The 20971-nt window shown below is 37.1% G+C and overlaps 2 protein-coding genes, 1 long non-coding RNA gene and 1 pseudogene across 5 annotated transcripts; 2 read left to right on the top strand and 2 right to left on the bottom strand.

Annotated features, from left to right (window-relative positions):
- The first annotated feature begins 381 nt into the window (after window positions 1–381).
- Window positions 382–3684, top strand: LOC105131597 (probable inactive leucine-rich repeat receptor-like protein kinase At3g03770; annotated as a pseudogene).
- Window positions 3685–3759: 75 nt separating this feature from the next.
- On the bottom strand, window positions 3760–9797 carry LOC105131596 (phospholipid-transporting ATPase 1-like). Of its 3 annotated transcripts, XM_011034635.1 has the most exons (8): window positions 8706–9797; window positions 7793–8609; window positions 7393–7705; window positions 6131–6839; window positions 5921–6044; window positions 5564–5783; window positions 4595–5053; window positions 3760–4213 (listed from the first exon to the last, which is right to left on the bottom strand). In XM_011034635.1, exons 1-8 carry the CDS (start codon window positions 9210–9212, stop codon window positions 3994–3996), a joined length of 3369 nt encoding a protein of 1122 aa, XP_011032937.1. In that variant the 5' UTR covers window positions 9213–9797; the 3' UTR covers window positions 3760–3993. The 3 variants fall into 3 exon arrangements, with proteins under 3 accessions (XP_011032937.1, XP_011032935.1, XP_011032936.1); XM_011034633.1 differs by having other exon boundaries at window positions 7793–9796; XM_011034634.1 differs by having other exon boundaries at window positions 7393–7702; window positions 7793–9796.
- A 2265-nt stretch (window positions 9798–12062) lies between these two features.
- Window positions 12063–15699, top strand: LOC105131593 (uncharacterized). The gene is made up of 3 exons (XR_843464.1): window positions 12063–12148; window positions 13165–13247; window positions 15428–15699. It is a non-coding gene; the product is annotated as an uncharacterized LOC105131593 (long non-coding RNA).
- On the bottom strand, window positions 15465–20965 carry LOC105131594 (phospholipid-transporting ATPase 1-like). Its single transcript, XM_011034632.1, has 7 exons — window positions 19047–20965; window positions 18622–18931; window positions 17417–18125; window positions 17205–17328; window positions 16849–17068; window positions 16080–16538; window positions 15465–15958 (listed from the first exon to the last, which is right to left on the bottom strand). Exons 1-7 carry the CDS (start codon window positions 20686–20688, stop codon window positions 15736–15738), a joined length of 3687 nt encoding a protein of 1228 aa, XP_011032934.1. The 5' UTR covers window positions 20689–20965; the 3' UTR covers window positions 15465–15735.
- Window positions 20966–20971: the final 6 nt, after the last annotated feature.

The following is a 20971-nucleotide window of genomic DNA, read 5'->3' as shown; positions in this document are numbered from 1 at the left end:
TTCTTACTAGTATTTTCATATCTTTCTTAGATGATATTGTTTTTGGCTAAGATTTAGAGTGTTTATAAGATTTTAAGTCAAGAATCCAATAAAATTAAGTTTGTATTAATTAAACTTCTATAGCTCGTATATTTAAGTTATTATAGTTAAAAAGTTCATAGTTCGATTTTAAGTTAGGTCAGCCAGTCTATCTCAGGTGTCCACAGGTCATCTCATCCTTTCTACCAGCAATGCATTCCTGACCTTATCAGGTAGGGTCGTGAGAGGGTGAGGGCACCGCTTGATCTGCTGGGGTAGCTCAGTACACTTTTTGTGAAGAAAGAAGTTGCAAGAAGTGCATCGATAGCGAGGACCCGATATTGGTTCATCGCACCCTTCTTTGGTAAAAAAGCTGACGTGAGGGAAAAGCCTCTTTAAATCCTTGCATAATTCATATCCCAACTAAATACTATTGCATTCGATAGTTTTGATGGCAAAACCAGTTCACTATCCATGCTATCTCCATCTCTTGTTTCTTATCCTTTCTTTTCATCGGTCAAGCCAGCTGCAGCCCTTCCAGTCTCAGTCCCTTCTGAGAATCCAGCAGCTTCTTAACTACCCATCTTTCTCGACCAGCTTTGACAACACAGATTTCTGCAACATTGAACCAACTCCATCTCTGACTCTCGCGTGCTATGAAGATAATATAACGCAGCTTCACATTGTAGGAAATAGTGGGGTTCCTCCACATTTCTCCACAGACTATTTCTTTGCCACTGTTGCTAGTCTATCTAGCTTGAAGGTTCTGTCTTTGGTTTCTCTTGGCTTCTCGGGGCCACTGCCCGAAAGTATTGGTCAGTTATCTTCACTTGAGATATTAAATGCAAGTTCAAACTATTTCACTGGCTCCATTCCGGCATCTCTTGCATCTTTGAGGAGCCTTCAGACCCTGATTCTGGACCATAACAATTTCAGTGGTGAAGTTCCTGGTTGGGTAGGTTTCCTTCCAGTTTTGGCTGTGTTGAGCTTGAAGAACAATTCCCTTAGTGGGTATCTACCAAATTCTCTGACGAGATTGGAAAATCTAAGAATTCTCTCTCTCTCAAAGAATCACTTATCTGGACAAGTGCCTGATCTTCATAACTTGACCAACCTCCAAGTTCTTGAATTGGAAGACAATCACTTTGGACCTGATTTTCCAGGTTTGCACAACAAGGTGGTGACTCTTGTGCTAAGAAATAATAGCTTTCATTCTGGCATACCTGCTGACTTAGTCACCTACCACCAGCTTCAGAAGCTGGACCTCTCCTTTAATGGATTTGTAGGACCATTTTTGCCATCTTTGTTGTCAAGCCCTCCAATGAATTATCTTGATATTTCCCATAACAAATTTACAGGGATGCTCTTCGAAAATATGTCTTGCCATGCTGAACTAGCCTATGTAGATTTATCCTCAAATCTTTTGACTGGAGAGTTACCTACTTGCCTAAACTTGAGTTCAGAGAGCAGAACTGTCCTGTATGCTAGAAACTGCTTGTCAAACAAAGAACAAGAACAGCATCCTTTTAACTTCTGTCACAATGAAGCACTGGCTGTGAAAATCTTGCCTCGTGATGATGTTAAGCATCAGAGACACGATAAGGAAGTTCTTGCACCAAGTACTATGGGAGGAGTAGTTGGAGGAATTGCAATTGTTGGCTTGGTTTTGTTGTTTGTCAAGAGAGCATATAGTAAGGATGATGTGAAAAAACCCCAAACAAGGATACTCGTGAAGAATTTGTCATCAGTGAACACAGTGAAACTTCTTTCAGATGCAAGTAAGCTCTTACTTTCTTCTTCTTTCAATTGTTGGGTTAGACAGAGAGAAATTCTCTTCCGTTTTAATGCTAAAAGAGGGTTGGTTATATGGTTTTAAATTTTTCATATCTTAATTCTCTTGCTAGGCATGTGAGTTTAGGAGATTTTTCTGGTCTTTAAATCTTCCCTGTGAAGACGGCAAGTCTAACATCCTGCTTATTTTTTATTTTTACTTTGTTAGGGTACATATCACAAACAATGAAGCTTGGAGCTAGCCTTCCCAATTATCGAACCTTTTCTCTGGAGGAGCTCAAGGAGGCAACAAATAACTTTGATGCCTCGAACTTACTTAGTGAAGATTCAAACTGTCAGGTATGCAATTCGGAATGCTTGAACTTCTGCTACTTAGCTAGTGCAGAAATAGAACCAAAACACTTCCTTTTTTCATTATTCCCTAATTTAGCCGTCTGTTATTATTATGGTATCAGATGTATAAAGGAAAGCTCAATGATGGAAGTCTTGTTGCTATTAGAAGTTCAAAAGTCAGGAAAAAGATCAGCCAACGTAACTTCACCCACCATATTGAGTTGATTTCAAAACTCAGACATAACCATTTGATCAGTGCTCTGGGACACTGCTTTGATTGCTGCCAGGATGATTCCAGCACCAGCAGAATATTTAATATATTTGAGTTTGTTCCAAATGGGACTCTTAGAGACTACATCTCTGGTAAAATGATTGTCCATAGTTCTGTGTAATAAAGGATGATATTTTTGCAATCACATTCTCATGATCTTAGCACTTTTGGTAGGAATTCCAGAGAACAAGCTGAAATGGCCATAAAGAATAGGAGCTGCTATTGGAGTTGCAAGGGGTATTCAATTCCTGCACACGGGGATTGTCCCGGGTGTATTTCCAAACAATCTGAAGATAACAGATGTCCTATTGGACCATGATCTGCTCGTAAAACTCTGTAGCTATAACCTGCCACTACTCACTGAGGGATCGGTAATGACTAGATAATAAAGAGATCCCTGATTTTATTTTTTTTCTTCCAAGCAAAAGTATATCATGTTCATGCTCTTTTGTAAGCCTTTCAGGTGGGTGCTGCAGTTTTTTCTGGAACAAAACAAAATTTTGGGACAAGGTCTGTGGTCGACTCCTTTCAAGCTCAAATCAGGATTGTAGAATTTGTTACTAGATTAAAATTAGTATTTGTTGTTAGTCATTTGTTGAAAAATTAAATCCACTCATGATCTTTTCGACAAATGCAGGGATAGACATGAGGATAAGGAGGACATCTATGACTTGGGAGTAATCTTAGTTGAAATCATTTTTGGAAGGCCAGTGGTTAAAAATGAAGTCATCGTCTCAAAAGATCTGGTTAGTACTTGTACCTCTGGTGTCTCCATGACACCACCACTATTCCTGGATTTGTGATGTATGATATCAATTTACTTTTGATTGATGCGCAGTTAAAAGTAAGCATGACAGTTGACGATGTAGCTCGAAGGAATATTGTTGATCCAGCAATTAACAAGGATTGCTCAGATGAATCTCTAAAGATAATGATGGAGATATGTATTAGATGTCTTTCCAAAGAGCCATCTGATAGACCGTCAGTTGATGATGTGCTTTGGAACTTGCATTTTGCAGCACAAGTTCGGGAGAGTTCCAGAACAAGTTACAACTGAATGTCTCATGTTCGTAAATGTAACTCCATCTACTTCCTATATTTCCAAGAATTTGATGATCGATTTAGTCCTCTTGTATGTACAAGTCTGATTTCCCATGTATCGCATATGACTATCTGTAGTTTCAAAGTCCAATCTCATGCCACATCGTACTTCCAGGGGCCAGAATGGTTCATGCTTATTATGAGAGACTATTCTATTGAGTTATATCAAATTGTATTTCATTACATTCAAAGAAAAACTCGTCCGAGAATATCAAGAGAAGTAACAATTGAAATTTCAAAGCTCATATGAAATCCTTTTGTGGTAGAATTCGTGTACATTGAACTCTCTTTCTGTTGTAAACAAAGCTAATTACACAATAAATTTCATGCGATACAACATTTGACACAACACAAAGCTAAACTATTACAACATCTATCCTTTGGATAGCAAACAGTATGTTTGAAAATCCAGGAACCGATTACACTAGAAGAAATTTAAGAAAATCATATTTTTATACAAGACAAGGGAGATGATTCTGTCATCTATGTGTAGATCCCAATATCGGATTTGTTTCTATTTTTGTATTCCGCGACTCCCTGGGACTCCCAAACTTCTCAGCTTCTCTTGCTATCTGAATATCACAAGGACTATAGTATTGATACAGAAATTTTACAACGTATCGAGGAATCAGAGCTGCTAAAACTATGGCGAGTAAGCACAGCCAAAACAATTCTGTCTTTGCGACATGGAAGATGGCCCTGTCATGTTACATTGAATTGCAAACATCAGATGCTATACACACACACACACACACACACACACACGCACGCACACACACAAGAATAAAACATGTCAGTGTACACACACACACACAAGAATAACACATCCAAGTGTTTCTCAATCTAAATGCTTAAACGGAGTTTTCAATTGGTTGTATGCAAAACATTGGAAACAAGAATCTTCCAATTGATACACATTATTTTCTGACAACAAATGTTGATAGATGATAATATCTCCAGTTCAAACTAAAGTCAGAAATGATACGACATTTTAGAACATAGATGAGTATATATAAAGGTATGCATTGTGTTTACGGATGGCTCTAAAAGCTGATCAATATGACAAAGGAAAGGGCATACCAGTAACCAGTGAAAATAGGCACAGCATCAATGACAGTGACACAAATGAAAGTTGCAATGATAGATCCCCATATAACTGCATGAGTAATCCAACTCCACCGGAAGATGTCCATGGCCAAGTGCAAATTAACCAAAATGACCACTGCAAGTGTCCACAGATCTCCTATACTTGATCCGTCAATGCTGCTGGCCCAATATGCAAAGAGAGGGATGGAAAAGACAGCCACACTTTGCCACAAGGTGTCGATCATTGTCAGCCAAAACAACTTAGTGTTGTAGGCCTCTTGTCTGTGCCCTGCTCCATAAAGCTGGGGATACTTTAGGAGAGTCCTTCTACTTAGATCCTTGTCAAGAATACCAACTACAATGGTAGGCAATGCTGTGTAGATAATAGAATACAACATGCTGCTCCACTCAGTGATTGCAGTCGTCAAAGTGAAAGAAGTAAAGATTACATACCTATGCAGTGATGACAAAGTATCAACAACTGTGTTAACAAGCATATGATAATATCACATAAATTTTGGGTTAAAAAGGAGCACATTTTATTTTTATATACAGTGTCTGCAAAATAACTAAATTTAACTACACTCCCATGACAGTTTCAACTTTCATCAGAGAAATGTTTCAGTGTTTATTAAGTACAAGAAATGAAGGGATGAAATTTTCAGCTAACTTCATCCAGTTAGAAGGAGTTCACTTTCCCAATTAATGAGTGATGGCTATTCTACAATTATATAGAAAATGCTTTGCAAGGAACCCTTTTCTTTAACTTCTAAAGAGAAGGGGAAACAGAGTTTTCTTAAATAAGGCACATAGCCAAAGAGAAAGTTCAGGATCAGGCAAAGAATTAAGTGAAGGCTGCTAAAACTTCCAACAAATTTTACCATCACATAGCATATTTACATATAGCATAATTCTGCATATGAAAGAAAAAATTCAAAATATGCTTTATGCAAGTTTACTCACCAAAACAAAACAAGAACAAACACTGCATTCCTGTAAAAATTATATAGTATCATATATCCCATCCGCTGGTAATTCCAATGTCCATGGACCAATAAAAGTGGAACTAAGAATCTGAACTGCCCCATTGCAAAATCTGATGCCATAACCGCTTGCTGACCCTCTCGCCCACTAATGCCAACTCCAACATCGGCCATTTGGATCATTGAGACATCATTTGCACCTGTAAACATTTAGAAGAATTTTCCAGCATCGGAATAAAACACCAATGAGAGACAAGACAATGTAATTCCTTATGCTCCCCAAAGTTTGGTTCAGGGAAGCATAAAGCTACTGATCTAACATAAGTTGGGAAATCACCATCTCCAATGGCAAGTGTCATGTCACGAGTCCTGTTCTTCACAAGGGCAACAATTCCAGCTTTTTGCAATGGAGCCACTCGGCAACACAGAACCACAGAACATTTACTGGCTAATTCAAAGAGCTACAGCCAAATGAATAAAGTACATCAGCACACGAAACCATTGCCATGAAAAACAGAAAGATAAAGGTGAATTCACAAGCAAGTACCAGTTCTTCGAGTTCACTGTCAAGTATATGGACAAGGCTGGTGCCATCAATAATCAACGCCACTGGATTCACAGCAGCTGCATCACTTGCCCCAGTATTGTGTGTTATCCCAGATGTGATTGTGAGCTTCTTAGATGTAACCAAGGCATCTTCTAAACTCTTCCTTGAAGACTGCTTAGAGTTGCTATTGATTATAATTGAGGTCATTTTGCTTGTCAGGAGCTTTGAGGAGTAGCCAATTGATATAGCAGTTTCTTGCTTGTCCCCAGTTAAAACCCATGCTTTGATCCCTGCTGTCCTCAAAGATTCTATGGCTTCTGGCACCCCTTGTTGCAGTTTATCTTCAATTGCAGAAGCACCGAGAATGGTCAGACTGTTTTCGACATTGTTAGCAACCTTGCGAAGCAAAGCTGCCCTGCCAATTATAGCTGTGCTAGCTGCCTCAAAGGCTAAGTGCCACTGCTCAAACTCTGAATTATTCAATTCACGGATCCCAAAAACAAGTGTTCTCAATCCCATTGAGGAGTAAGTCTGAAGATGGGCTTCAGTTGCATGTATAATGTTTGTGTTCAGAGATCTATCTATCACACTAAACATGGATGTGTCAGCACCTTTCACAAAGACTTTCACAGTCTTGTCAGGGCATCCCAATATGACCGACATCCTCTTCCGGTCACTATCAAACTCATGCAAACCCAAAACATTGAACCTGCACTGCCAATATGGGATAGTCCAACCAAAAAGGAAACAGTAAGAACCATTTTTCATGGAAAGAAATTCAACATTGCAACAATAATTAGCGGAACAAGTAACCAACTAATCCAAGCATTGCAAACATTATCCATTCACATTCTCCCTGCTATTACAATCCATATTTTTTAATGATATGTGTATATGGGCGAGTTTCAGAAAGATCCTTCTCATGAAAAGACAACTTCTCGTCCAAACAGCACAAACATATTCGTGTGAACCCAACTTTCCATCACAAAGCTGAAAGTATTAATTAATTTCAATATAAGTCGATTCATTTACGAATCCATGTCTTCAACCTAAGATGAACATACTCTTCCCTAATGTTAATCCCAGAGATACCACTATAATATTGAATTAGTAACCAAAGTGTCTCCAGCCAATTTACAGCTTGACACCCAGTCATATGAACAATGATAGAAGTGGAAGTGGTAATCATCATTAAGATGTTAGCAAAAATATGTCCAAGAAACTGGCAGTAAAAAAGGTAGAAAAAAGTAGTAAAAAGGTACCTCTGTCTTTCTCCTTGAATATTAATAACTATATGACCAGAAGTTCGTTCTGTAAGCATAAAACCATATGCAGCAGCAGCATATGCAAGTGCTTGCTCATCCGGAGACTCCCCTTGGTAATCCAACAACTTTACTGTAGAATCAGAAGTGTCATCAACAACAAGAGGCACAATAGTGTTGCATGCTGCCAATGCAAGGAGGAAATCATGAACATGTTTGGCTCCCTTCGTATCCTTTCCACTTCTTGATAACTCTAGAAGCTGAGGGTCAACCTTCACCTCCATCTTTGGCTGCAAAATCTTCCCATCCACTGCTGCCAGACACAGCAAACAGGAAAAAAAAAATGAGAAAGTCGTATGCAAAAAAATCAAAATGTTCAAAACAACAAAACTCTTGCTACCTTGAGCAGGATCATTTCGTGAAACAGTTCTCCCATCACTGTAATCTACTCCCCATATGCTTGCACGTTGAAATTCCATCTTGTTCTCAGTAAGAGTGCCAGTTTTGTCAGAGAAAACATACTTTATTTGCCCTAAATCCTCATTAATATTTAAAGACCGGCACTGAAATCTTGAATTTGACCCCTCGTCATACAGTAGCATATCTCGAATCATAAAATAAGCCTGACCAACCCGGACAAGCTCCATGGAAATGTACAAAGAAATAGGGATCATGATTTGGAATACAATAACTGACATGAGGAATGTAAAAAATATCTCCAAACCCCATCCATAATAATTAAAATTCTGTGGAGCCCCGTGTGCAAAGTCCTTTCTCCTATAAAAAGGCAAGATATCTAACTCATCTTTACGGCGCCTTAACCACACAGCAGCGCATATAGAAACAACACTGCACAAAAATACAAGGAACAGAGAGAGTATGATGGTCTCAAAGTTCATATGTGTCTCAAGCTGGCTCCTTTTTGATGGAGCTCCTGAGCTGTTAAGCATGGCCTTGGTTTCACGGCCACAATAAACAGCAGCTCCAATTGCCCAAGCAGTATTCTTGAGCTCACAGCCACGAAGAAGAATGTTTGAGGGCCCAAGTGACAGTCTTTTCCCGTCAACTTCCATGTTTGCCTGAAATCCATATATGTTTCTATTAGGCCTCTCGCACTTAATCAACCCATTAATCATTTCCTCTCCAGGAATCTTTGAAATGGTCTCTTGCTTTGCATACCGAGTCTTCAAATTCGATTCTCCATCCAGATTTACAGTCTGCACAAATGCAACCCCAGTTGGCTCACTAGTTGAGAGAAGTACAATATCACAAGGAAAGGTTTCATTAGCCTGAATCTTGAGTATCTCACCAACCTGAATATCCTTCCATTTCTTTTGTCGAAACTCATCATCAACTAAAACCCAAGCTAATCTATTATTCTCAACTCTATCTGACCTATGCCTCCTCCAATCCTCGTAAGCATCCTTGACTGCTGTAACTGACAGCACGAATGCAAGTGGCATGATGGAAGCTCCCCGGCCGAAGACTGCCAGCTGAGGAAGCTGATTAAGCACAGCGATGATGAGAAAATAAATGTACGCTACTCTATGAAACTGTCGAAACAAATTCCTTGGAAGAAATGAAAACACTGAATATTTACTAGTTCGAATCGAATTACCAGCAAACTCGTATCTCTCATTACTCTTTACAGGATCGTTCAAGTAAACCAATCTAGCATCATCATCACCAATCTCTTTCTGCGACAAACCCAACAACTCTATATCACCCCCTCTTGATGCATGCCTCACTTCCCTAACTGAATTCCCTCCCTTCCTTTGATTCATTGAGATCTCCTCCTCAAATGGGTTCTGAGAATCCATCAAGGAAATGGATCTGGGGGCTTTAAGATTGACTCTTGAAGATTATTCCAGGGTCAGAACAGATATACCACAGAAAATATTGGGTATTTAATGGTTTTGGTGATTGAATCAGTAAAGACATCTTTTAGGCCATGATGTAGAGATTAAGAAGTGTCACTTAAAAAGACAAAAACTATTGAACCGACATCCGTATCACACCCACTAAAATGAGTGCATCTTGGAGGGATGTCAAAGTTTCAAAATTTCATTAAGAAACAAACCACATTTTTCATTCTTGAGTATAATCCTCTCAGTTTCTCAACACAAGAAAAAACAAACCCCACTTACAGATTTATGGATGATGTATCACTGTCAACTTTGGAGCCACCGCAGGGCCTCCGTCTCGAAAAAACAGAGAAGATTTTCAAGACCCACTTCCAAAATCTTGAAATCTACAGAGTTCTGTTTCCGCAAATGATGTTTTTCGGTGAAAGAAGGGAATGAAAGGGAAAGCGAGAAGGAGAAAGCTTGCTCTTATGTTAAAGCAGCTTGGTTGGTGATGGTGAAATAAAGACAGGAGGGGGGGGTTTTGCAAAGGCGAGACCACGACACCGTCTTCGCCACCTGAAAATAGGGGTGAGAAAATAACCAAAAAAATCATTAAATCGAGAAAATTGAAAAACAAAATAACCTAAAAAACTGAACAATTGATTAAATTGATTTAAAATTTTAAAAAATTAGCTAATTCAATTAGTTTTGGTTTTGATTTTATAAATTTAAAATTAAAAAAATTAAATCAAACTAAATCCAAATAAAAAAACTAAAAAAATCAAATATAACGAGAAAAAACAGGTCAAATTAAAAAATAATAAACTAAAAAAATCAAGTTAAAAAAAAAAAACTAAATCAAATTATTTAAAATTAATTTTTGTTTTAAAATGACTAAAACTTGTTGGTTTGTACAAATTTTTGTTTTATAATAACAAAAATTAATTTGTTTAAACTAATTTTTTATTTTATTTTTTTTAAAAAATAATTTAATTATTTTTTAATAAAAATCAGGTTAAATAAAAAATAATCCACCTGAAAGTAGCTTCATTTAATTTTATTTACCTGTTAACTAGTTTAGTTAATTAAGATAGTTTTGAGTTAAGATCTAAATAGATGTTTCTTGAATTATCATCCTTGCATTTTGAATTATTATTATTATTTTTAAAATTATCTCTACTGGTTTATTTAAATTAAATAGAATAGGTAGCAAATAGTTTGTAGTGCTGTGTTATGTCATTACTAAAATAAATAAATAAAAAAGATGATATTAAAGAAATACTAGAAAGTATTGATATTAAACACAGCTCAAAAATCTTAAATCTCTTGAATTATCTTTTTATTTAGTTATTATTTAAAATCAAATCATATAAAAATTATTTTAATATATCTATTTAATTTGACAAGTTAAAAAATAACTTCAACAAATAAAAAAATATAATTTAATTTTTAAAAATTATTTTAAATAACATTTTTATTTTAATATTATATTAATTATACATTGTATAAATATGAATTTCATGATTTAATCCATTAAATCTATTATTCCAATAAATTTTACTGAATTTAAGAACTTTATTTTTAAAAAATATTTTTTATTTAATTAAATGATATAAAAAATAAACTCTCTTAAAATTAAATAGTAAAATTATATAAAAAAATGATAATAAATAAAATTAAAACAAATCACCTTCTTAACTGTTGATATGAATAGTGAAGAAAATGGTTGTATCCTATGGTTTTCATATCAGTAATGTCAATGATTATCTAAATCCAATGAGTTTTTTTGTAGGCCATCAAGCTTTAGAAACTAATAATTTTTGCTGGCATGTGCTCTTCGTTAAATAATAAAATTTATTTATTAATCAGGAACAGATTAAAAATTCGATCATCACCCTCATCATCGTTTAATTAATTCCTTGATGGACGCATAAAGCATGTTTTGGATTCAAGATTGAAATGGGACTAGCTTATGGGCTCTTGACTTTAGAGGCCGTGACCCAGGTTATTTTTACCTGGGCCTTCTGCAACTCAGTGTGATTTTTTGGTAGGCAGACTTTAAAGGACCATACACATTCGGCCCATTTAACTGTTAAATTAGGCCCATCACGCCCAATTTTAAATTAGCGTAGAATCCCCGCCAGCGTAACAGGCACGCGGGGCTTCCCTAACCGTTACAAATACACAAAATATCACCTCTTTCCACCGAAATCTCTCCGGACCCTGCTTCTCCTTCCCATTCCCTTGCCTTCCCTTTCTTCTTTTCCTTCGTTTTCTTTTTATGGAAGTTTTCCCTAGGGCTAGGGTTTTAGGTTCATCATGGGAAGCTCCGGTCCAATAATTCGAGCGGGCAGGCTCTGGTCGAATAATGCCTGCAACAAAACAAAATAAAACCCTCTCTTCTCAAAGCCTACCAAAAGGTTTTGATTTATCTCCCTATTTTTCTCTATTTTTTATCTGTAATTAAATATTAGGGTTTTAATGCTTTGGATTTCTTTTAAAATTCGCAGCAATTCAATTCGTAGGATTCTGGGGCTTTTGCCCCCAAACAGAAAGCAGAAATCAAAACCCGGAAATTTCTTTCTTTTTGCAATAATTTAAATGAAAGAAATCAATCAAGAGGATGTAACGAAACGAGTTACTACGCAAGAGTGGTTTTTTTCTTGTGCTCGGTTAGGGTTCTGGTTTTATTTTCTCCCAATCAGCGTTAAAATATCTATGTAGTTTTTGGGTTTTGATTTACTGTAGAATTCTTTGTTAGGGTTTCTGTGCTTTCTCTCTTTTTCATTATGTAATTGTTTTTTTTCCTGCAAAACAGAAAGGAAATGCAACGAAGCTGTGATGACAGTTTTGGTGGAAGATTTCAGACTTTACTTAAAGGAACAAATTGATTGGTTATTTTCGGCGAGGTAAATGAGTGTTCTGTGCAAAAGGTTAATGGACTGTTTAGTCCATCTGATTTTTCTTATTGTGATCCCTCTATATAATTTTTTTGTAAATATAGAGGGAAGAATTTGGTTGCAAATGATATCAAATTTTATTTCCAAGTTGATTCTACTATATTGCAAATGATGTAGTGGGAAGAATTTGGTTGTTTCCTTGATTGTAGAATGCCAGCTCACTTTATGGTCCAAACACATGACAAGGTTGATTTTTACTGTAAAATTTGGGTTGGTTTAATCAAATTGTGAATTGAGATATTATTGTCCATATATAGCAGCTCTTATCAAGTAGTTAAGTTGAATGGTCGGTCATCTTGAAAGATCATAGATGTGGGAAATACAAAATCATACATCTATTCTTCTGTTTGTTGCCCCTGCAAGTTTTAATTTCCATATGCTGCTTCTATAATATCTTTTAACTATTCTTTTGTTCTGTTGGGATATTTGCACATGTTAATACATAGATTTATTTATTTGTCTCACGTTGTTATTGATATTTTAAAATTGGCATAGATTCAATTTGTAGATGCATTCATATCGATAGTTGAAGCAAAGAAGTCAAATGGTTTTACAACTTTGTTTCAGTTGAAAGGTGGAATTAATTTTAGATGCTGTAATTATTATTTTTTTCCTTCTATTTCTGAAACAATCTTCTTCACCAATTCTGCTAACAGGATTGCATGAGTGAAATTATGAAGTAGGCAAGATATTCAAATGTTCCAATCATCATAATTTCAGTGAAAAGGTCAGAAAATTTTAACAAGTAACATCAATTATAAGCTCCTTGGGACAGTGGGTAGGAGGACTAGAGATTCAATAGTGATCAAGACTTAAAGTGTTGTTTGTCTTTACAAATTCCAAGTTTTTGATGTATTAGGGTCGTGTCACATGTTACCATGCTTATGTTATAATGCTCTCACGTCAGGGTTGAGGAATGCTTAAATGTTAATTGTACACTGATTGAAATCAACTTGTTACTTCAGGTTAAAGAAACTTGGATTTTCTTCTTTATTTGATGAAAGCTGCTATGTAGATATGCAAAGCAACACTTATTGCTCTCACAAGGGTATGCCTTTTATTGCTTTCCTGAAGATTAGATGCTAGAATGTCAAATGCACCACAAATTACATGTAACTCCACAATAATGTTACACAGGATTTGGCTTTGCATTCGAGGAACTAATTAAAGAAGATCCGAGTGAGAACTGTAATTTTTATTTGGATGGTGAAGTTCAGAATTTAAAGAAGTTGGCTATTAGTGTTGCTCGCGTAAGAAACTTTCCTTCTTGTTAAGCATGGTAGATTTGAATTAGAACATGCAGTTTTATCTAAGTGAAATGAAAATTGTCCAATCAGCTGCTTATAACCAATATCAGCTTAGGAAAAAACTTTTTGATGACCATGTGTTTTTCAATGCCTCTAATCTCTGATTTTTCTGGTTTTAGGGTGTGCTTTTTTTTTTTTAAGCTCGAGATGTAAATGTCTAGCTGTCTATCCCCTGTCATAGTCTTCTTTCGGGCTTTTGGGTTTCCTACAAATCATGCATACTTGTTATAACAAGATTAAAGGCCTATAGTAACTAGGTTGGAAAGGAAGCCTAATGATGCTTTGATTTTCTTAGGTGCATGGTTTTCTGACTATTTTCTCATGATGGAAATCTGTGTACTGTTTAGTTTGTGTAGAAAATCTACTGGTTAATAGTTCCCTTGATAAATATATTAGTAGCTTCTTGATTGCCTGCCTGCATACCCCTTTGTTTTCACTTGATTAAATACTTCATCAAGTTTATGAACTTGTAATTTAGTTGATGAACTTTAGCAATTTTTACGGTTTTTGTGAGGCTAAAGGCAGGAGGATCATTGGAGACCACAACTTGAATATTGAAACTTCGCATAGATCTTTTACAAAAGCCATTACTGCTTGTGCTTTTCTCTGCATTTTTCAAATTTTGAAAGAATCCCTTGTTGATGTTGTTTTATGCTGTGTTATTTTCATCATTTCCTGCACTGTTAGAACTCTGTTTTTGTTTATTTTCTTTTGCTAAAATAAGTTGATGGGTTATAGAACTTTTCTGATTGAGTGCATTTTTTCTTTTGAGATATGGGTTCTTATTTTTTTCTTGGACCAATCTGGTTGTTTATCTTCAGATGAGTGTATTTTTGCTTGTTACTGGTATAAAGTGTTTATATTTTTGCACTCTATTATATGCTGTTTCGAAATGTTGTTGTTTGATTCCCAGTATTTTAGAATCTTCTTGTTTTCATTCTAGGATTATCATTTTGTCTCAATAATATATTTCTTGATTGAAAGAAGACATGTAAGTTTTGGGCTGTATAGACATCTGTTTAAGCATGTCTTTATATTATCTTTAGGTGGTCTGTTTTGTTTAGAAAGAGAATGTCGACGCACCATCCTATTGCTGGTTAAAGGTTTTATGCAGATGAAGGCTTACTTTCCATGTCAAAAATAGCTAATAGGAAGTCATGTTAAATTTTAAGGAAAGGTTTCTTTTCAATATTCTTTTGGTTATAAGAATAATAACGAAAGTATTAATATGCCACCATTCATGTTGCTTAAATGAATCTGGGTTGGTTTAATATATATTTTCAGTGACAGAACTAATCTTTACTATCAAATCTGGGTTGGTTTAATCAGAACGTGTTTGAGATATTAATTTCATATGTAGAAATTTCCATCAAGTGGTTAAGTTGAATGATTATATTGAAAGCTCAGGGATATGTGAATTCTGAAATTATACATCTATCCTTTCGGTTGTTGCCCTTGCACCCTTTAATTTTCTTATGCTGCTATGATATCTTTTAACTATTCTTTTGTTCTATTGGGATATTTGCACATGTTAATATATAGATTTATGGATTTACTTAGGAAATCTATCTGAATGTATTGATGTGTTGCTTATATTCAAAAAAGTTTTGTCTTGATATATTCTTACATTATGCTATCTTTGGATCTAGTGATTAGTTGTTACTCAACAGATGAAAACTCTACCTTTTGAATTAACTTCAAATTGAGAAGATTTCTTGTTTTTAGCGGGTGGTTTTTACTTTTACTGTCACATTTGTGTTGATTTAATTGAGGTGTGCTTGAGATATTAATGTCATATATAGCAACCTCAATCAGGGAGGAAGAAAATATGAAATTACACTCTGTTCCTTCTGTTTGTTGCCTTGGCATCCTGATGTTAAAATATCTCTTAACATCTTTTGTTAGATTGGAATATTTGCAGATGTCAATAGACGAAAGAAACACATCAGATTCTTTCATGGGAAAATTCACGTACATTTATGCATTGAACTTCTTCCATCTTGTTCGAAAAAATGTCAATTTACAATAATATTTCCATGTGAAACGACATCGTGTAAATACAATACCTAAAGTATAACTGCCTCTATGTATCCTTCGGATATCAAACAATGAAAATCCAGGAAATCGAGAGATAATGCTCTCAAGATGCCGAAAAGAATGTGATGATTTTTTTACGAAAACAAAAATGTATGGCCATTTACATGGAACCAAGATTACCAGTCATCATCATCATCTCCGAGGAGAAGATGGTTCTATGATGGGATTCATTTCTACTTCTACCGGTATGTCCCTTAGATTTCCGAACTTCTCAGCTTCTCTTGCAATCTGAATGTCATCAGGAGTGAAGTATTGATACAGTACTTTGACAACAAAACGAGGAAGGAGTGCTGCTATGATTATAATAAACAAGCACACCCAAAAAGACCCCTCCCCCATTATGTTGAAGATTGCCCTGTCAGATTACGTTCCAGGTGCAAGTGTTAGTCAGTCCATATGTACATAGCTTTTTTGTGAACATAACTAAAGAATATATATAGGAAATATCTACATCTGTGAAAGAGAGGAGGGCATACCAGTAACCAACAAACATGGGAAAGGCATCGAGGATCATGACACAAATGAAAGTTGCTACTATAGATCCCCAGATAACTGCGTGAAAGATCCAATTCCATCGGATAATGTCCATGGCCAAGTGCAAATTAACCAAAATAACCACCGCGAGTGTCCAAAGGTCTCCGATACTTGGCGCATCGATGGTGCTCGCCCAATATGCAAAGAGAGGGACGAAAAAGACAACCACACTTTGCCACAGAGTGTCCGACATTGTTAGCCAAAACAATTTTCTGTCATACGCCTCTTGTCTTTGTCCAGCTCCATAAAGCTGAGGGTACTGTAGGAGATTCCTTCTACTTAGGTCCTTGTCAAAAATAGCAACAACAATGGTGGGCAGTGAAGTGTAAATTATAGAATACAGCATGCTGCTCCACTCGTTGATTGCAGTCGTCAGAGTGAAACAAGCAAAGAGCGCATACCTGCACAGAGTGCACAAAAGAACATTAAAAGCCATTGCTATCATGGGCTGCAGGGTAAACATCCATTTCAAAGAAGGTGGTGAAGGAAGGGAGTTTATTTAGATAATTAGGTATGCATTCAATTGCAGATAAGCAAAGAATTCCCTGTTTCTTCGTGGATAAGCAAAGGAGTAGTTTAGGTTTGTGCAAGGAGTTAATTTATGCCTGCTAACAATGCCCCGCAAATTTAACTAGCTAAACTAGTTGGCATATTTAGAAGAATTTAGCATGTATAAAATGATCGAAACATAATTTAACAAGTATCACTCACCAGAATAAAACAAAAACAAAGACGGCATTCCCGTAAAAATTGTAAAGTATCATGTAACCCATTCGCTGGTAGTTCCAGTGTCCATGGACTAATAAAAGTGGAACCAAGAATCTGAATTGCCCCATTGAAAAATCCGATGCCATTACAGCTTGCCGACCCTCTTGCCCACTGATGCCAACTCCCACATCAGCCATTTGGATCATTGAGACGTCATTAGCTCCTGTGAAGTTTCAGAAGATTTTTTCCATTGTCAGCCCAAAACACCAGAGAGAGAACAGAAAAAATATATTCCTGGGCTCCTAAAGTTTGCTCTTTGGAAGCATAAGATAGTTATCTAACATAAATCAAGAGAATACCATCTCCAATGGAGAGTGTCATGTCAGTAGTCCTCTTCTTCACTAGCGCCACAATGCCAGCTTTCTGCAATGGAGCCACCCGGCAACAAAGGACCACGGAACATGTACTGGCCAATTGGAAGAGCTAAAGCCAAGGAGAAGTAAGTTACATCAGCAAACAACAGCTTTGATATGAAATAGAGAAAGATAAAGGATAATTTGTAAGCAATTACCTGCGCTTCAAGTTCACTGTCAAGTATATAGACAAGGCTCGTACCATCGATAATCAAGGCCACAGGGCTTCTAGCAGCTTCAGAACTTGTTCCAGTGTTATCTGATGTTTCAGACCCAATTCCGAGCTTCTTAGACATGACCAAGGCATCTTCTAAACATTTCCGACATGACTGCCTAGAGTTGCTATTAATTATAATCTGGGTCATTTTGTTTGTTAGGAGCTTTGACGAGTAGCCAATTGAAATGGCAGTTTCTTGCTTGTCCCCGGTCAAAACCCATACTTTAACTCCTGCTGTCCTCAAAGATTCTATGGCTTCTGGCACCCCTTTCTGCAGTTTATCTTCAATGGCTGATGCACCCAGTATTGTGAGACTCTTTTCAACATTGCCAGCAACCTTACGAAGCAAAGCAGCCCTGCCAACTACAGCTGTGCTAGCTGCCTCAAAAGAGAAGTGCCACTCCTCAAACTCTAACTCACTTAAGTCGCGCATCCCGATAACGAGTGTTCTCAAACCCAGTGAGGAGTAAGCGTGGAGATGACCTTTGGTTGTCTGGATTACATTCTTGTTCAAGGATCTATCTATCACACCAAGCATGGATGAATCGGCACCTTTTACAAGGACTCTCACAGTACTGTCAGGGCACCCCAGTATAACTGACATCCTCTTCCGGTCACTATCAAACTCATGCAAGCCAAAAACATTGAACCTGCACGGTCATGTGGGAAATAGTAAGAACCAGCTTTTCAGGAAGAAAACTCAAGCTGGCAACAATAGTCAGTGGAACAAGTAACCAACTGTAGCAGCTCCAAGCCGTGCCATCGCTATTCCGATTACTTCATCGATCCATAATGATTGAAAAATAATCCACAGTTGAGATAAAACATAGAACGTGGTCGCCTATATCTCAGAAAACAACCCTTTATGGAAGGGATTTTAAAAAATTAAAAATTTTCATCCAAAAGAGTGAAAACCTTTTAATCCTCCTCCAGCAAAAGGCTGAATGTAGCAGTATACTCTAAAATGGGTAGACAAATCACTTCATTCACGTCTTTCAAATGCTTTGTAATGTAACGATGCACAACTTAGTTGCAGCAGTACTTATCAATGAAGTGGTTGTAGAATAATGACAGTAACAATACAAAGTATGGCAAAGAAATGGAAAAAAAAAAAAACCGGAGAGAGAAGCAATGGAAAAATTGTACCTTTGCCTTTCTCCGTGAATATCAATAACTATATGGCCAGAAGTCCGTTCTACAAGCATAAAGCCATACGCTGCAGCAGCATAAGCCAGTGCCTGTTCATCTGGAGACTCCCCTTGGTAATCCATCAACTTCATGGTAGGATCAGACTTGTCCTCGACAATAAGAGGCACAATTGTGTTGCAAGCTGCCAATGCAAGGAAGAAATCGTGGACATGTTTGACTTCTTCTGTATCCCTTTCACTTCTTGATAATTCTAAAAGCTGAGGATCAACCTTCACGGTCATCTTCGGCCTCACAACCTTCCCATCCACTGATAACAAAACAAGGCACGCAAAGAACATCCAAAAAAGAGAAAATTAGTTTTTGGAGAACAAATCGATATTTTCAGACTTGAAAATACATAGTTAATAACAAAGATTGACTACCTTTGACAGAATATCTAGCTTGCTGATTTTGTGTGCTGGCCTTCCCATCACTGTAATCTACTCCCCATACGCTTGCACATTGAAATTCCATCTTGTTCTCAGTGAGCGTACCAGTTTTATCAGAGAAAACATACTTTATCTGACCTAAATCCTCATTTATATTCAACGCCCGACATTGAAATCTTGAATTTGAAGCCTCGTCGTACATTTGCGAATCTCGAATCATGAAGTAAGCCTGACCAACCCGGACAAGCTCCATAGAAATGTACAAAGAAATAGGGATCATGATCTGGAACACGATAACTGACATGAGGAACGTAAAAAATATCTCTGCCACCCATCCATAATAATTATAGTTCTCTGGGTCTCCCTCGTTGAAACGTTTTCTTCTATAAAAGGGTATAGTGTCTAACTCATCACGGTGGCGCCTTAACCACACAGCAGCAGAGATGGAGACGACGGAACACAAAGCAATAAGAAACACAGAGAGTACAATGATCTCTGAATTCATACGTGTCTCAAGCCAGCTCCTTTTTGATGGGGCTCCCGAGTTGTTAAGCATTGCCTTGGTCTCACGGCCACAATATACTGCAACACCAATTGCCCAAGAGGTATTTTTGAGCTCACAGCCTCGAAGAATAATATTGGTGGGCCCAAGTGACAGTCGTTTCCCATCAACGTCCATGTTTGCCTGAAATCCGTAGATGTTTCTATTGGGTTTCTCACACTTGATCAACCCACGAATCTTTTCCTTTTCAGGAATCTTTGAAAGGGTCTCTTGCTTTGCATACCTGGTCTTCAAATTCGACTCTCCGTCCAAATTTATAGTCTGCACATAGGCCACCCCAGTTGAATCACTAGTGGAGAGCAGCACCATATCACAAGGAAGAGTGTCATTTGCCTGAATCTTGATTATCTCACCAACCTGAATGTCCTTCCATTTCTTTTTTTGAAACTGATCATTGACCAAAACCCATGCCAATCTACTGTTTTCAATTCTATCTGACATATGCCTTCTCCAATCTTCAAAAGCATCTTTAACTGCTGTAACTAGCAGCACAAAGGCGAGTGGCAAAATGGAAGCTGTCCTGCCGAAAACTGCGAGCTGGGGGAGCTGATTGAGCACAGCAATAATAAGGAAGTATACATATGCAACTCTATGAAACTGCTCGAACAAATTTCGAGGTATGAACGAAATGAGAGAATATTTCGCAGTGCGAACTGAGTTCCCAGTAAACTCAAACCTCTCATTTGACTTTGCAGGGTCATTTAAGTAAACCAGCCTAGCATCTTCATCGCTAATTTCTTTCTGGGATGCACTAAACACCTCGGAATCACCTCGTCTAGACCCCAGCCTCACAGGTTTTGATCCTAGATCACGAAAACTGCCTGCTCCAATTGAATTCCCACGTGAAGCCCTTGATGGATTTGAAGAAAGACTTCTTCTTGATGCAGATTTAAGAGAAATCTCATTACTTGATGAACTTTCAGTTGGGTTTTGAGAGTCCATCCCGGAAACCAATCTGGGATTATCAAGGTTGACTTTTACTTCGCTAATAGATGAAACAGGAAAACTAGGCAAATCCTGAGTAATATTTGGGGTTCTTGGTGATGGGTTCAGTAAAGCCCTCTCTGCGGCCATGATCTAGAGCTAAAATAACCCTCCACCAGCATAAGACTTGATTCTAACCTCTCTCGGTAAAAAATCACAACATTAGCGGCAGCAAAGATTTGACTTTTAACCAAAACCCGGAAACTAAAAACAGCTTAAGCTACAAAAAGACTCAGTCTGTCTCTACGGGATGAACAAAAAGAAAAAAAAATCAAAATTCAACACAGGCACAGAGCAAAGTCACCTGTAATGTGATGGAGCTCCCATTTACACTTTGAAACAACTAGCACTTCCTTCTCGTGCAAAACTACAG

The sequence above is a fragment of the Populus euphratica genome, unplaced genomic scaffold, assembly GCF_000495115.2.
Source record: "Populus euphratica unplaced genomic scaffold, PopEup_1.0 scaffold24.1, whole genome shotgun sequence".
Lineage (NCBI taxonomy): Eukaryota > Viridiplantae > Streptophyta > Magnoliopsida > Malpighiales > Salicaceae > Populus > Populus euphratica.
The sequence above is the reverse complement of the archived record's forward strand: the minus strand, read 5'-3'. Positions and strand labels throughout refer to the sequence as shown.

Excerpts from the sequence above, each read along its gene's own strand:
- LOC105131594 (XM_011034632.1), bottom strand. The coding sequence starts at position 20,688 with ATGGCCGCAGAGAGGGCTTTACTGAACCCATCACCAAGAACCCCAAAT. Across the intron at positions 17,329-17,416 it reads ACAGTGAACTTGAAGCGCAG|CTCTTCCAATTGGCCAGTAC; the intron begins GTAATTGCTTAC and ends CCTTGGCTTTAG. Across the intron at positions 17,069-17,204 it reads GACACTCTCCATTGGAGATG|GAGCTAATGACGTCTCAATG; the intron begins GTATTCTCTTGA and ends GAAACTTCACAG.
- LOC105131596 (XM_011034633.1), bottom strand. The coding sequence starts at position 9,212 with ATGGATTCTCAGAACCCATTTGAGGAGGAGATCTCAATGAATCAAAGG. Across the intron at positions 5,054-5,563 it reads TTTGTTCTTGTTTTGTTTTG|GTATGTAATCTTTACTTCTT; the intron begins GTGAGTAAACTT and ends ATCACTGCATAG. Across the intron at positions 4,214-4,594 it reads CCTATTTTCACTGGTTACTG|GGCCATCTTCCATGTCGCAA; the intron begins GTATGCCCTTTC and ends GTAACATGACAG.